Source organism: Temnothorax americanus, unplaced genomic scaffold (assembly GCF_048541705.1).
Source record: "Temnothorax americanus isolate GAGA-0224 unplaced genomic scaffold, ASM4854170v1 Scaffold37, whole genome shotgun sequence".
Classification (NCBI taxonomy): domain Eukaryota; kingdom Metazoa; phylum Arthropoda; class Insecta; order Hymenoptera; family Formicidae; genus Temnothorax; species Temnothorax americanus.
In genome coordinates, this window is record NW_027509515.1 from 300,306 (window position 1) to 313,842 (window position 13,537).

Sequence of the window (13,537 nt, forward strand, 5' to 3'; positions counted from 1 at the left end):
ATTTAAGTCTTAACTTTAAAGTGCAACACGATAGGTAACCTCATATTTATTTATTTGTTGTGCGTCTTTTTTTTATTTTTAATTTTTCATATAAAGATTCGAAAGGCGAGTCGAGTTATAAGGTTTATAAGGTTTATGTTGGGTTTCAAGGAGGATCTTCCTCCTAATACTTATAGGGCTTTGCGCGCGGCTGCGTGGGTGTCATAACGACATTCCCTCTCGAGTTAGCTATTTTGAATAGACCTGTAGCTTTAAATGAATGTATATTAGGACTGGAGCACCTCTATTGAGGTGTGCGTGAGATACGACCTTAATATAAGTATCCAACACATAATCTGTGATTCAACCCATGTAAACAGGCCATATGGGTTTCTCCCATGGTCATATTTCTTATATTTCAATAAAAAAAAAAAATTTTAATCATGCCTTCAACTGGGACAATCCCGAAATTCTAGAGACGCCGTTGTCACGAATCGCGGCGGTATTGCCTACATTGGCATTATCAATACCGGCGAGGGAGATGTCGAAATCTCGTTACCGACGGTCGAACTCCAGGAGATAGAAACCTACTCTACCTCCGGCCCGCCTCACGGATCATCCTCTGTATCCTCTGTATCCAACAAGGGTCATAAAAGAACCCTCCTTCAAACCTCAACTGGCCGTTCCGCTCTAGGGCCGAGAACGACCAGGGGCGACAGGAAGGCTCGCCGAATAATGGCAACGTTTTTGAGTAAATCGCGCGCCGACCAAATGAAGGAACTGCTCCGCCTTAATCACCTGAATGACGAGGAAAAGGAACACGTTCTTAACCTTATAGAGAAATATAGCGACTTATTCCGCTTGCCCGGAGACAAGCTACACCACACCGACAAAATAACACATAGGATAATTATAATTACCACCGACGACATCCCCATAAACACTAAACAGTATAGATTTCCGCCGATACACAAGGAATATGGAAATACATAAATTGTTCAGAAGCTAGTATTTTTCTGCATTGAGGGTAATGACGAGTAGAGCTGCTTAGGGTAAAACAGAGCAATGAGCAGAGAGCTATCCATAGTGCAATCTATTTGTTATCGACCTCCCGTAAGCGCGCTATCTATCAAGCAGCGTTTCTGATGTTGTCGCGCTGCGAGACATCCATCTAATTCAGCGCATGTGTCGTGTTTCTTTCTATATTCGTGCGCAACGTGTACGCGCAGGCGTTTCCTGATTCTACCGCGCAAACAACGACGTTCTCGTCGTCACTTCTTTTCGGACGCTCAACGAGTGAGCATATATCAGTTTGCTTTGATATTGCGTAGATACGCTATTTCTATATCTGTAAAATCCGTATTATTCCGGCTTCTGAGGAAGCAGAGCTGTTATATACAGCTACAGTGCCGATTTGAGAAGACGAAACCTTGTCTCGGGACTTTCTGATTGCTGAAGGAGAGAACGAGGGAATTCCGATAGTAAAGACGAGGGCGGCCATTAATCCCGAGATATATGTTTGGAAGGACGAGAATCTCTTACGTCGACTTTATACTCGATAAGTACACTCTGATGAAAGAATTCCAGTTATCCTATTCTGGAACAAGCCTAATTTTGGCTAATTTCAAGGTAACCTTATTATTTTATTTGGTAAAACCGTTCTTGGGTTAAAACAATAAATTCGGGCTATTAAGACTAATCATAGGATATTGGTTACAGAGAATATCGTGAGATTATCACGATTCCATTTTGTGGCGCACATAAAGTAATACAATTGTGGTGCGTATAAATTAATACTATCTAAAGGCGAGGCGGAAGCCTCGCAGCAAGGAAGATCCGCGGGAGGCCAAGGCACGGGACCGAGCTCGGATCTCCGGGACCGGCGCAAGAACGCCGATCGGTTCACCTCGCCCAGGCCCGGTACGTCAGCCAAACCCGCTTCCCGACCAAGCCCGACACGCCCCGCTCCTCAAAGCCAATCCTTATTCCGAAGTTACGGATCCAATTTGCCGACTTCCCTTACCTACATTAGTCTATCGACTAGAGACTCTTTACCTTGGAGACCTGCTGCGGATATGGGTACGAACCGGCGCGACACCTCCACGTGGCCCTCTCCTGGATTTTCAAGGTCCGAGGGGAAGATCCGGACACCGCCGCAACTGCGGTGCTCTTCGCGTTCCTTCGTGAACTTTTCTCGAAAGCTCAGTTCCTTCGTGAACTTTTCTCGAAAGCTCAGTTCCTTCGTGAACCTTCCAGAAAACGAAAGCTCAGTTCCTTCGTGAACTTTCCAGAAGACGAATAGTACAAAGCTATTCGTGCTTCTATCCGTATAACACATAGCGTGTTCGGCGCGTGACAACGTAATACCTGGGGCGTGAAACTTCGCGTGATTTGAGCATGATATACCGTGTTAAATTAGTACGACATTGCGTATCCTAAACATAATACATAGCGAGTACTAAGCAGGACTAAAATCAATATAGATATTATTATCAGTGATACGAATAGTAAATACTGTCGAAATTCTCTGTTCGAGAAACTATATTCCTTTTATTCAATTATCAGTAATTATGAATACTTTCTTTCTTACGTGTTTTTCTGCGTATACTCAATAATAGTTTTCAGTGTACGTTTGGCATTTACTTGTGGGTTTATCTCGGTCAATAATGATTGAAGTACGACATACTATTATAACATGATCTTTCTTTTCAGAAATTATATACTCAATAAATGTGTTCAGCTGAAATAGTAATTCAACTCAGTAATCAGACAAATAAAAAAGAGTCAATTCTCTTTTCTAAGAATTCCATTCCAAAAGAGAATATACCTGATAAGACCGAATTAACGAAACTTCAATTATTAACGACAACAATTCAATATAATCCTTTACTGCATTATCCTTGTATGATTTACGTTTCTAGCATATGTTTATGCCTTTTTATTATATTGTGCATTTACTTGATCTTGTTATAAAGTGATATAAGCATTGTACTTTTATTTTATGAATACTGGTAAGGTTTTTGGCAGTTTTCCTTACCCGTGCAACAAATGTTGGTATTCTATGAAATTCTGCCAAATAAAATATAATTATTTCATAAACAATAAAGGCATCGTTCTTTCCTTCCCTTCGAATAAAAGGTTCGATACTCAATCCCTATACATAAATCCTTCCAGCCTTGCCACGAGCGGCATATATTCTACACAAGACCTCGACCGCCTCCGCAACCACATCATGTTCCCCATCAAGAAACCATCGATAATAAACACGAACACGAAGTCAATTTTCAAAGTGTACATGCTAGGCTTCCTTATATCAAAATTCCTCATTTTGACGGAGATCCAAAGAAGTGGCTTAGTTTTAGATATTTATTTTCATCTCTGGTCTTAGACAAAAAACATTTAACAGACGTTGAGAAATTACAATATTTAAAAACAAGTTTAACCGACACCGCGGCTCACTTGATTGAGAACACAACACTCACTTCTGAAAACTTAACAAGGGCATGGAATTCATTATTGTCATTCTACGACAATCCTAGACTTCAAGTTAACACGGAATTACAAGCAATCTTTAATTTAAAAGCTATGACAAAAGAATCTGCTAGTGAACTAGAACATTTATATACTACTTTTGTTCAACATTACAGAACATTACAAACATTACAACGCCCTGTGGGAATGTGGGACGATATGATCGTTTTCATGATTACACAAAGGTTAGATTCGGAATCGGTTAAAGCTTGGGAGAATAAACTAGGTTCGTCAAAGGTACCACCATCGTGGCCGGATCTTAATGAATTTCTGATTACTCGTCTCTTTACTCTCAAGGCTTATGAGAAGTCTCGAGTAGGAAAAGGTGGTTGGAAGCCTCAAAAGGCTACAGCCAAAGCTCATTTCCAAGAAAAATCAGGTGACTCTTCCTCTTTCAAAGTCTCGAATTGTCCTATTTGTAATCAGAAACATTATATTGCAAAGTGTCCTAAGTATGTAGATGAGACTGTTGCTCAGAAACTAGCACTAGTAGCCAAGCATAAATTATGCTACAATTGTTTAGGAAAGCATAGAGTAGCTAACTGTAGAGTGACAAAACGTTGTAGGACGTGTGATAAGAAGCACCACACAACAATACACAGAGCGGATACTTATTCGTCCGCAAAAGATACGAAGTTAGAATCAACAACACAATCGAATCCTGTCGTAACAGGACAGGACACAGCTAAGGTCTTACATTCAAATATAGATAAAACGTGGTCTGCGTCATGTGTATTGTTGCCAACTGCGCAAGTGTATATAATTTCCGAAAAGGGTGAAGTTAGAAAGACTCGAGCTCTGCTTGATCAAGGATCGGAGATTTCGTTGATTTCTGAGCGTGTTGTGCAGCAACTTAAGTTACCTCGTACTCGTGCATCACTTATGCTAACCGGAATAGGTGAACAGAAATCTAATACAACTAAAGGGCTTACATCATTTAGAATGAATTCGCTTTTCGGACCTGAACTAAATTTGACTGTTTCAGCTTATATTCTGCCTAAACTTACTACTTCTATTCCATCGGTTAAATTACAACCCGGTACGTGGCCTCATTTGGAGGGAATTCGACTAGCCGATCACGATTTCTTAAAGCCCGGTTCGATTGACTTGATAATAGGCGCGGACATTTATGGTTCTTTACTCGAAAGTAAACTGATAAAAGGTGAGGCTGGAACGCCAATAGCACAAGCTACCAAGTTAGGTTGGGTAATTTCGGGACCAACTACGCTTGAAACTTCCGTAGTTAATAGACAAAGCTATCACGTGTCGATTAGCCAAGAACTTTACGATTTAGTTTATAAATTCTGGGAATTAGAGGAAGTTCCTTCGTCAAAGATTCCAATACTTTCTAAAGAGGAACAGGATTGCGAGGATCACTTCCTTTCTACGCATAAGAGAGACGAAACAGGGAGATACATTATTAGACTTCCTTTCAAATCAAATCCGTCCAAACTTGGTAACTCAAAAGATAAGGCTTTGCGAATAATCCGGAGTTTAGCTGGCAGATTCAAGACAAATTCTAATTATTTTAAGCATTACTCGGATTTTATGGTAGAGTATAGAAACTTAGGTCACATGCAGATAGTACCTTCGTCGGAATCGGAGCCCTCTCTGGTGTACTATCTCCCTCACCATGGCGTATTACGAGAACAGAGTCTGACCACTAAGTTGAGAGTTGTGTTTAACGGGTCAAGTCCGACAACTACGGGCGTGTCACTCAACGATTTATTGCACACAGGTGCTAAGTTGCAAATTGATTTGTTCGACGTACTTCTCTGGTTTCGCCTCTTTCTTTATGTGTTCATAGCTGACATCGAAAAAATGTTTAGACAAATAAAGGTGGACCCGTCAGATTGGGATTATCAGAGGATCTTTTGGTTGGATTCCTTGTTACAAATCACAACTTTTGCTCTAACAACGGTTACTTATGGTCAGGTCTGCTCACCTTGCAGCCGTATGCTTCACTGGGGCTGCCAAGCGACCCGAAGGAGACAACGGTGAACAAAAACCAAATTCGATTTAAAATTTCGAGACAGCGTTCCGAGGAGGGGAAACTATACTGGGCTGGGAGCCAAGCGTTATTAAAATCATGGCTAGGTAAACATGAACTCAGGCGCGAGAATTACCTACATAATACAATCCGACGCGATCATAGATTTAAGTATAGCGAACCAGATGCCCGGACGGCATGGAAGCCGTCACTGACGACAAACCAGACCATCAAGGACGGCAAGGCGCAGCAGCGACGAGGGCCGACCAAGGGGAGCCAAGATGGCGGACCGTCCGCAATTTCGTTTAATTAAAGATTCTCGCACTAATAAACGGTCCCTGATCGAATCGGGGAGCCCGGGAAACAGCTGTAGCTGGAAAAGATCGCATTTTGACCGCGGGAATAGAAAATGGCGGACCGTCCGTAATCTACGAGAAAGCAATCGGGGCGTGATATTGCGCGGTGCATGACAGAACTACGAGACACGAGAAGGTCACGTAGCCGAAAATCGAAGCGGTTCGATAACGGATACGCGAGTTAGGGTACCGTCCGGAAGTTTGCACCAGGTGCGTCATCTCCTGGAACTGCATAGCCCTGACGAGAGGGGAGGGCCTAATTAGGCTCCGTACCGCGCGCCGTCGAAATCCGCCGACCGGGAGACAAATTGGCGTACCGTCCGCGAACTCGCACCAGGTGCGTCATCTCCTGGAACTGCATAGCCCTGACGAGAGGGGAGGGCCTAATTAGGCTCCGTACCGCGCGCCGTCGAAATCCGACGACCGGGAGACAAGTTGGCGTACCGTCCGCAGACTCGCACCAGGTGCGTCATCTCCTGGAACTGCATAGCCCTGACGAGAGGGGAGGGCCTAATTAGGCTCCGTACCGTGCGCCGTCGAAATCCGACGACCGGTAAACAAGTTAGCGTACCGTCCGCAAACTCGCACCAGGGGCATCATCTCCGAGAACTGAGTTGTTTTGACGAACGGAGAAAGGCTAGATAAGCGCCGTACCACGCGCCGTCGAATTCCGACGATCGGGTCGCGAGATAGGGTATCGTCCGGTAGATTGCGACACGTACGTCATCGCCGAGGAAAGACCTCGGAAAGCGGGATACCAGGTCCCAAGAACACGTCAGGATAGGTCGCCGACGTCGGCAGACGTGGTGCTCGTCACCCGGACGTCTTCCCCGGGGAAGTCGCCCGGAATCATAAAAGGCGTGCGAATTTAGCATAGGCGCACAGGTCGGCGTCAACCGCGGACGCATATTCGGAATAGTGGAAAACCACTACCCTGGCATCGGGACGGCAGGGCATCGCGAGCGCAACGCCCATGGCAATTTCCATATAGACCCGCGTAAACACCGGAGCGGAAAATTACCGAGACAAACTGCGCAGTTAGGAAACTTCTCGAAGGAGAAAGTCGCAGGGAGCGCCGGAGTGGGGGCTGAATAGCCGATGGTAGGGAGGCCGAGCGAGACGGACCACTCGAGGCAGTCTCTCGGGGATAGTTCACGGAGTAACACGTAATTCCGCATACACTCTCGTTGTCGCGCTAAGTCCCGCGATCGTAATCCGAGTGCGCGAATCGTAATCTCGTAACTTCCATAACAACCGGGAACGCCCGCGAAACGCGTTAATTATCGCTTTTACAAAAGCGAACGGCGAATTAGTGCCGAAAAATCTTGTGCGTCGCAACGAAAAGGGGCGTGTCAGCCCGAACGTGCGATCGTCCGACAGATTGTGTATCTTCGATATTTGTGAACAACTGTGAATGAAAAGCAGTCAAATAGAATAAATTATACAATCTTTTGTCAAAAAATTCTTGAAAATTATTCGATTGGACTTACCTTCTGTACCATACCTGATCCATTGGCGTCGATCACTCGAAGTCCCTCGTTGATCCTGGAAGACGGTGGCAGCGGCGATCCTGGACGGCGACGGCGATGATTTTCATGTGGCAGGAACCTGAAAAGAAGAATAATTAGTCTGATTGAAAATTGGATAGATAATTACCTTCTCGGTATATCGGAGGTCAAACCGAGTGGCGACCGTTGAATTCAAGGACACCTCGCGTTGATTCGTGTCTTCTCATGTACCGTCCGGTTACAACCTTTCTTAGCCATACGTGCTCTCGTACAGTTGGTAAAGGATGAGGGACATCGATATCCTTTAGCTATTCCAATCATGGAAAAGGGTAGATACGTAGACGAGTTTCATGGCGGAGCGGATTCTATTCAGAAAGCTCAAAATAAAGTTGCTCACTTAGACGGGCTCTGCATGGCGGGCGGTTTCTTGTTGAAGAAATGGATGAGCAATCACCCTGATGTTTTGGAAAACATACCACCCGATAGAAAGATTACATCTCATTCTATTTCATTTAATGAAGGTGAGACTGTTCACGTATTAGGGCTGTCTTGGAACGCTTTAACTGATTCGTTTGAATTTACATTTGAGCTCCCTACATTGACAACTATCACGAAAAGGACTGTTATGTCTACGATTGCTAAATTTTTCGATCCAATGGGTTTTTTGTCGCCTGTTACTATTGTCGGCAAGATATTTGTGCAAGAGTTATGGTCAATTAAGTTAGATTGGGATGACCCATTACCGAAAAAACTAATCCAAAATTGGATAGACTTTGTAAATAGTTTACATAATACACCGAAATTCGAATTTCCACGATGGATAGGTTGGACAGCTAATTCACTTATTGAAATACACGGATACTGCGATGCCTCGCAACAGGCTATGGCTGCAGTTGTTTTTGCAAGAGTAACATCGAGCGAAGGTAAAGTCACCGTCTGCTTTGTGGCTTCTAAGACAAAGGTTGCGCCTTTAAAAAGGCTTACTATTCCTCGTTTAGAACTGACAGCTGCCGTTCTACTAGTCAAACTTGTGTCGCATATACTGAAGGTGATGGATATCGGTAATATTCCTGTTGTTTTGAGAACAGACTCCGAAATCACTCTTATTTGGATCAAAGGGCATCCATCGAAATGGAAAGAATTTGTACAAAATCGTGTTAATTTTATTCAGACCACATTACCTCAGGCAGAATGGAAGTTTATCTCCGGGAAGGAAAATCCGGCTGATTTAGCGACAAGAGGTATAACACCTCAACAGTTATTGAATTCAAGATCATGGTGGATAGGTCCTCATTGGTTGACTCAACATCCATCAACATGGCCGGATGAAGCATATTCTCTCGCTTCTGATGAAAACTTAGAGGAGAGACCTGTAAGGGTCGCGACTACTATTGAATTGAAATCCCCAAAAATCTGGGATTTGATTGAAAAATATTCGGATTTGACTAAACTTCTACGGATAACCGCACGATGTAAAAGGGTTGTAAGAAGGTTTCAAGGTAAAAGGGAATCTTCTTTCAATCATCCATTGACAGTGACAGAATTAACAGAAGCTAGATTGTTTTGGATCAGGATGGTTCAGCAAACCTACTTTTCTCAGGAGCTTGGAATTTTGGCATCAGGTAAAGACTTGCCTAGATCTAATGCACTTCTTAAGCTAACACCGCAACTTGATTCAAATGGACTATTAAGAGTAGGAGGTCGTCTTGAACGATCTTTTCTATCCGAAAGTGCTAAGCATCCTTACATACTACCGAAGGATTCTATACTTTCTTCTCTGGTTATTGCTGACGCTCATGCTCGTACATTCCATGGAGGAGTTCAGGATACTCTTTCCTTCATTAGGAACAATTATTGGATAATTGGAGGTCGAATTGTAGTTCGATCATTCATACTCAAATGTGTAGTCTGTACTCGGTTTCGCCAGGAAAGAGCACATCAAATCATGGGTCAGTTACCTACTGAGAGACTAAACCCGTCTCGACCTTTCGAACATTCGGGAGTGGACTACGCAGGTCCGTTTACTACGAAAACTTGGAAAAGTAGGAATGCAAAGACCTACAAGACTTACATAGCTTTGTTCGTTTGTTACTCGACTTCAGCTATACACTTAGAATTGGTTACGGACTACACAACTGAGGCTTTCTTAGCGGCATACAAACGTTTCACCTCTCGTCGAGGAATTTGTTCAACGTTAGCTAGTGATTGCGGTACTAATTTCAAAGGTGCGGATACAGAGCTTCGTAAGCTCTTTCTAGCAAGCTCAAAGGAATCAGAAGAATTAGCTAAGCTTCTCGCAAGGGACGGAACGCAGTGGAAGTTCAATCCACCTGCGGCTCCTCATTTCGGAGGAAAATGGGAAGCAGGCGTTAAATCGGTTAAAACGCATTTAAACAAGGTAGTCGGTGATCAACTACTCACGTACGAAGAGATGAATACTTTACTAATTCAAATAGAAGCGGTGTTGAATTCACGACCACTTAGTCCGCAGTCTGACGATCCAACCGATACTTCTGCTTTGACCCCGGGTCATTTTCTTATAGGGCAGGCTCTGACTACTATTCCCGAACCATCGTTAGACGGCGTAAAGATCTCTCATCTTTCACGGTGGCAACTCTTAAGAAAAATGCTAGAAGACTTTTGGAAACAATGGTCACGTGATTGTCTGCAAAGATATCTTGCGGTATACAAGTGGAACAATGCTGTTCCATCTATAAAAAAAGGTTCTTTGGTTTTGGTAGTTGATGAGAGGTATCCTCCAGCAAAGTGGCCTTTAGGTCGGGTTGTTAAGACTCACCCTGGTCAGGACGGTCATACTAGAGTTGTTACGGTACGGACGCAAATTTCTGAATTACAAAGACTTATCACTAAACTTTGTCCTCTTCCAATTGATACCGAAACTTTATAGTTAGTTCGTTATCTGCAATAAACGAAGGCGGGCGGAATGTTAGAAACGGACATTAAAGATCGTAAAGAGATTGTGTAAGTGTAGACATCTGTGAGCATAATAGATTGTAAGCGGCGATTCGATAGCAGGCTCATAGATGGCATCGATATTACAGTTATCTATTTATCTTCAGCGTTAAGTGTTTCGCGCACGCGGCGACGACGACGTCGCGCCCCAGCGCCGGAAAACGATTCGAAACGACGATACTGCGCAAGCGTAAAACGTATCGAGATGAACGTGAAGCCCGCCGGGAAGGTATTCGTCTTCCGGCTAGCGAGGCGAAAAGTTGCGTTCCGTCTATCGGTGTCGTATATATTCGTAAATTGTGACGCGAGTGCAATCCGCCAGACTATTGAGTCTGAGATTAACTCGAGCTATTCCAAGGACGTCTCCGCAACATCAGAGGAGACATTTCAGTATGGATTAGAGGCGATGACAAGCACCTCTCACGATATACGACGGAAGGAAGGACGAACTTAGCCATTTTTCAACCAGGATTCGGCAAACGGACAATCGCGGCCATTTTGCACATTGCAAAGGTCCTCCCGGTTTTGGTCGATGACCATCTTATCCAAAGATAGACGGCGGATGCTTTCAGGTAACATATCGAACTCGTGTAACTCAGAGATCCATTAAGAGATTGATCGGCAACTCTCAAGCGGATTATGATGAACGCAATGTTCTATCATAAATGCGATCGTCTGATTACAGAGTTCGAGAAAGCACGGGGCGAAGGATAACGTCCTCGCATTTCACGGGGCGACGGATTACATCCTCGCAGAACGGCTATATTACTGCCGACTATTCCGGAATTAATTATCGGTCTGAGCTCAGTCGAATTAAAGTCACCTTTACATGGTTGCAACCCGCGAATAACGCCATTGATTTTTCATATGCAATTGTTTAACTTATGTTCTCGATACACACGTGAGTCGAATCTTCACGTATAATTGCGATTATTTTAACGAATTATGATTTATTCTATGGCCACTTGCCAATTATTTAAGTGTACGAAGCACTATATTGTTCATGAAAAGTTACTTATCGTTTAATTTAGTTCGTTCTTCAAGCATTAACATATATATTATTGATTCAAAATACATATAATCTGAATTACCATATAAGTTACTGTGCCGATTGATAGCTAGAAAGAACGTTATATTGCAGTTACCGAATCTCACGTAATATTTATAAGAGACTAAATGTTCACTCGAATGCTTCACGTTGCATATGTTCCTTTTCTTATACTTTAAGTGAGATACATATATATGAATTGGGATCGATGAACTCTCAATCGACACAGTACTTAAATTATATGCTTTGTATAATATTGCTCCAATTATTTAACCTGCGTTTGAAATTATATGCTTAACTTGTATGATCCTTTCTTGAAACAGAAACAAAGATTGAAATCACTTGGTGGTTTATCTGGTTGAGAATCAGAATAACGGATTTCTGTTCTCTTAAATTCAATCTTGATGAGAGATTAATTTCTTTTTATGACGCATGAGAAAGGATTATGCAAGAATAATTCAATATTGTCTGATTCTGTGCTTATTCTATATGTTCTTGATAAAACATTAATTCTGATAACTTTACTGATTGTAATCAAACCACAGCGAAAATACACAATCTCTTTACCGACTAAATCACAAGTAAAGTATCGTCCCCTTTTTTCTATAATTTCTAGAGCTCAGGTTCCTGCGCGAACTTGTACATATCAAACATAATTGGAATCTGTTTCGAATGTTTTTTAGAATCAAATGATCCTACACTATATTTAATTCAAAAAGTAACGGAAATAGCCACAAGCATAACCAACATACTCACGGCCATACGAAATATTATTGAACGGGGCGTTGGCAAACTTTCAACTGGTACTTTCGAAACGGAAGAAAGACAAAAAATTGATATTTTTAAAGATCTGCCATTGAAGGATGAAAACGATCTTGAAGCGATAAAAACAAAATTAAAAAATAACGCATCTTATCGAAGTGAAGTGGTAAGTAAGTCAAATGTCTACTTTTTAATATTATAAAATTTCCATACATTCTATACTTTGTACGTTTTTTTTATTGTTTCAAATATTTACAAATATTTCAGACGACACAACTGGCATTTGTATTATGTGAAAACATGAAAACATCATGTTTGCGACTGATGAAACTAATGGTTTCTAATAACCTGGCGATTAAGTACAGTTGGTACAGTGCAAAAAAGAAACTAATATTTTCTAAATTATAAATTTGTAAAATAATTACAAGTAAGTAAAATATTTAAAAACAATTTGTATTTTTTTTTATTAATGAATGCTATAATTATTGCTGTAAAAGTTGAAAGATATGTTCCTAAATATTTTCTAATAATTTATTAATTTATTAATTAATATAAACATTTATCAATACTGATATATTAAAGTATCTTATTTTGTGTATATTAGAGATAGAGCATATAATTATTTGTAGCTGAATTTAAATTATTAATCTAATAATATTATACAAAAATTAAATTAGCATAGACATATTTGTTCTACTATTTAGAAATAATAAATAATAAAAATGTTATTTTTTCAGGTGTGATACGAAAATCATTTGTTAATGTGACAGACGACCAAATTTCAGCTCCGATTAAAGTATGGTTAGCCCATGCCAAAGAACGTATGACGAGAAAAAAGAGCAAGAAAAAGAAAACGTGCCTTTGGAAAATAACGTGCCTTTGGAAAACGGACGTAAGATTGTAAACGATGCAGTAATTAATATGAATATTTATCTTTTTGCGTAAGAGTCAGATCAGTTTAGTAGCAACATGTTTTCTTTCTTAAAAGTTTTATTTTTTAAATGTTGGTCTTTGCAATATTGTTGAGATGCTGTAACAACATGTTTTCTTTCTTAAAAGTTTTATTTTTGTAATGTTGGTCTTCTTTGCATTATTGTCAAGATGCTGTAGCAACATGTTTTCTTTCTTAAAAGTTTTATTTTTTAAATGTTGGTCTGCAATATTAGTTTTCCGTGTATAGGAATTAAATGGAAGTGATTGATGGTACAGGATAGAGATGGACGATATTTTCATTCATGATGCGTATCGACACGATACTTTCAGATTGTATCACCCATCTCTAGTATAATATAGGATAAACAAAATAATTACTTACGCGACGTAAAGGATTATATAGTTTTCCAGATAAATATGTTAATAATTACTCTTAGTTATTTAGAGAGAATCCGAA

General features: G+C 41.2%; 1 protein-coding gene and 1 long non-coding RNA gene across 3 annotated transcripts in view; one reads left to right on the plus strand and one right to left on the minus strand.

The window, feature by feature from the left end:
• LOC143901997 (uncharacterized) overlaps positions 1–13,537 on the minus strand; it is an 88,930-nt gene that overhangs the window by 39,137 nt on the left and 36,256 nt on the right. The window lies entirely within an intron of this gene.
• On the plus strand, positions 7,551–13,439 carry LOC143901992 (uncharacterized). Its single transcript, XM_077414662.1, has 3 exons — positions 7,551–12,313; positions 12,415–12,574; positions 12,885–13,439. Exon 1 carries the CDS (start codon positions 7,684–7,686, stop codon positions 10,270–10,272), a length of 2,589 nt encoding a protein of 862 aa, XP_077270788.1. The 5' UTR covers positions 7,551–7,683; the 3' UTR covers positions 10,273–12,313; positions 12,415–12,574; positions 12,885–13,439.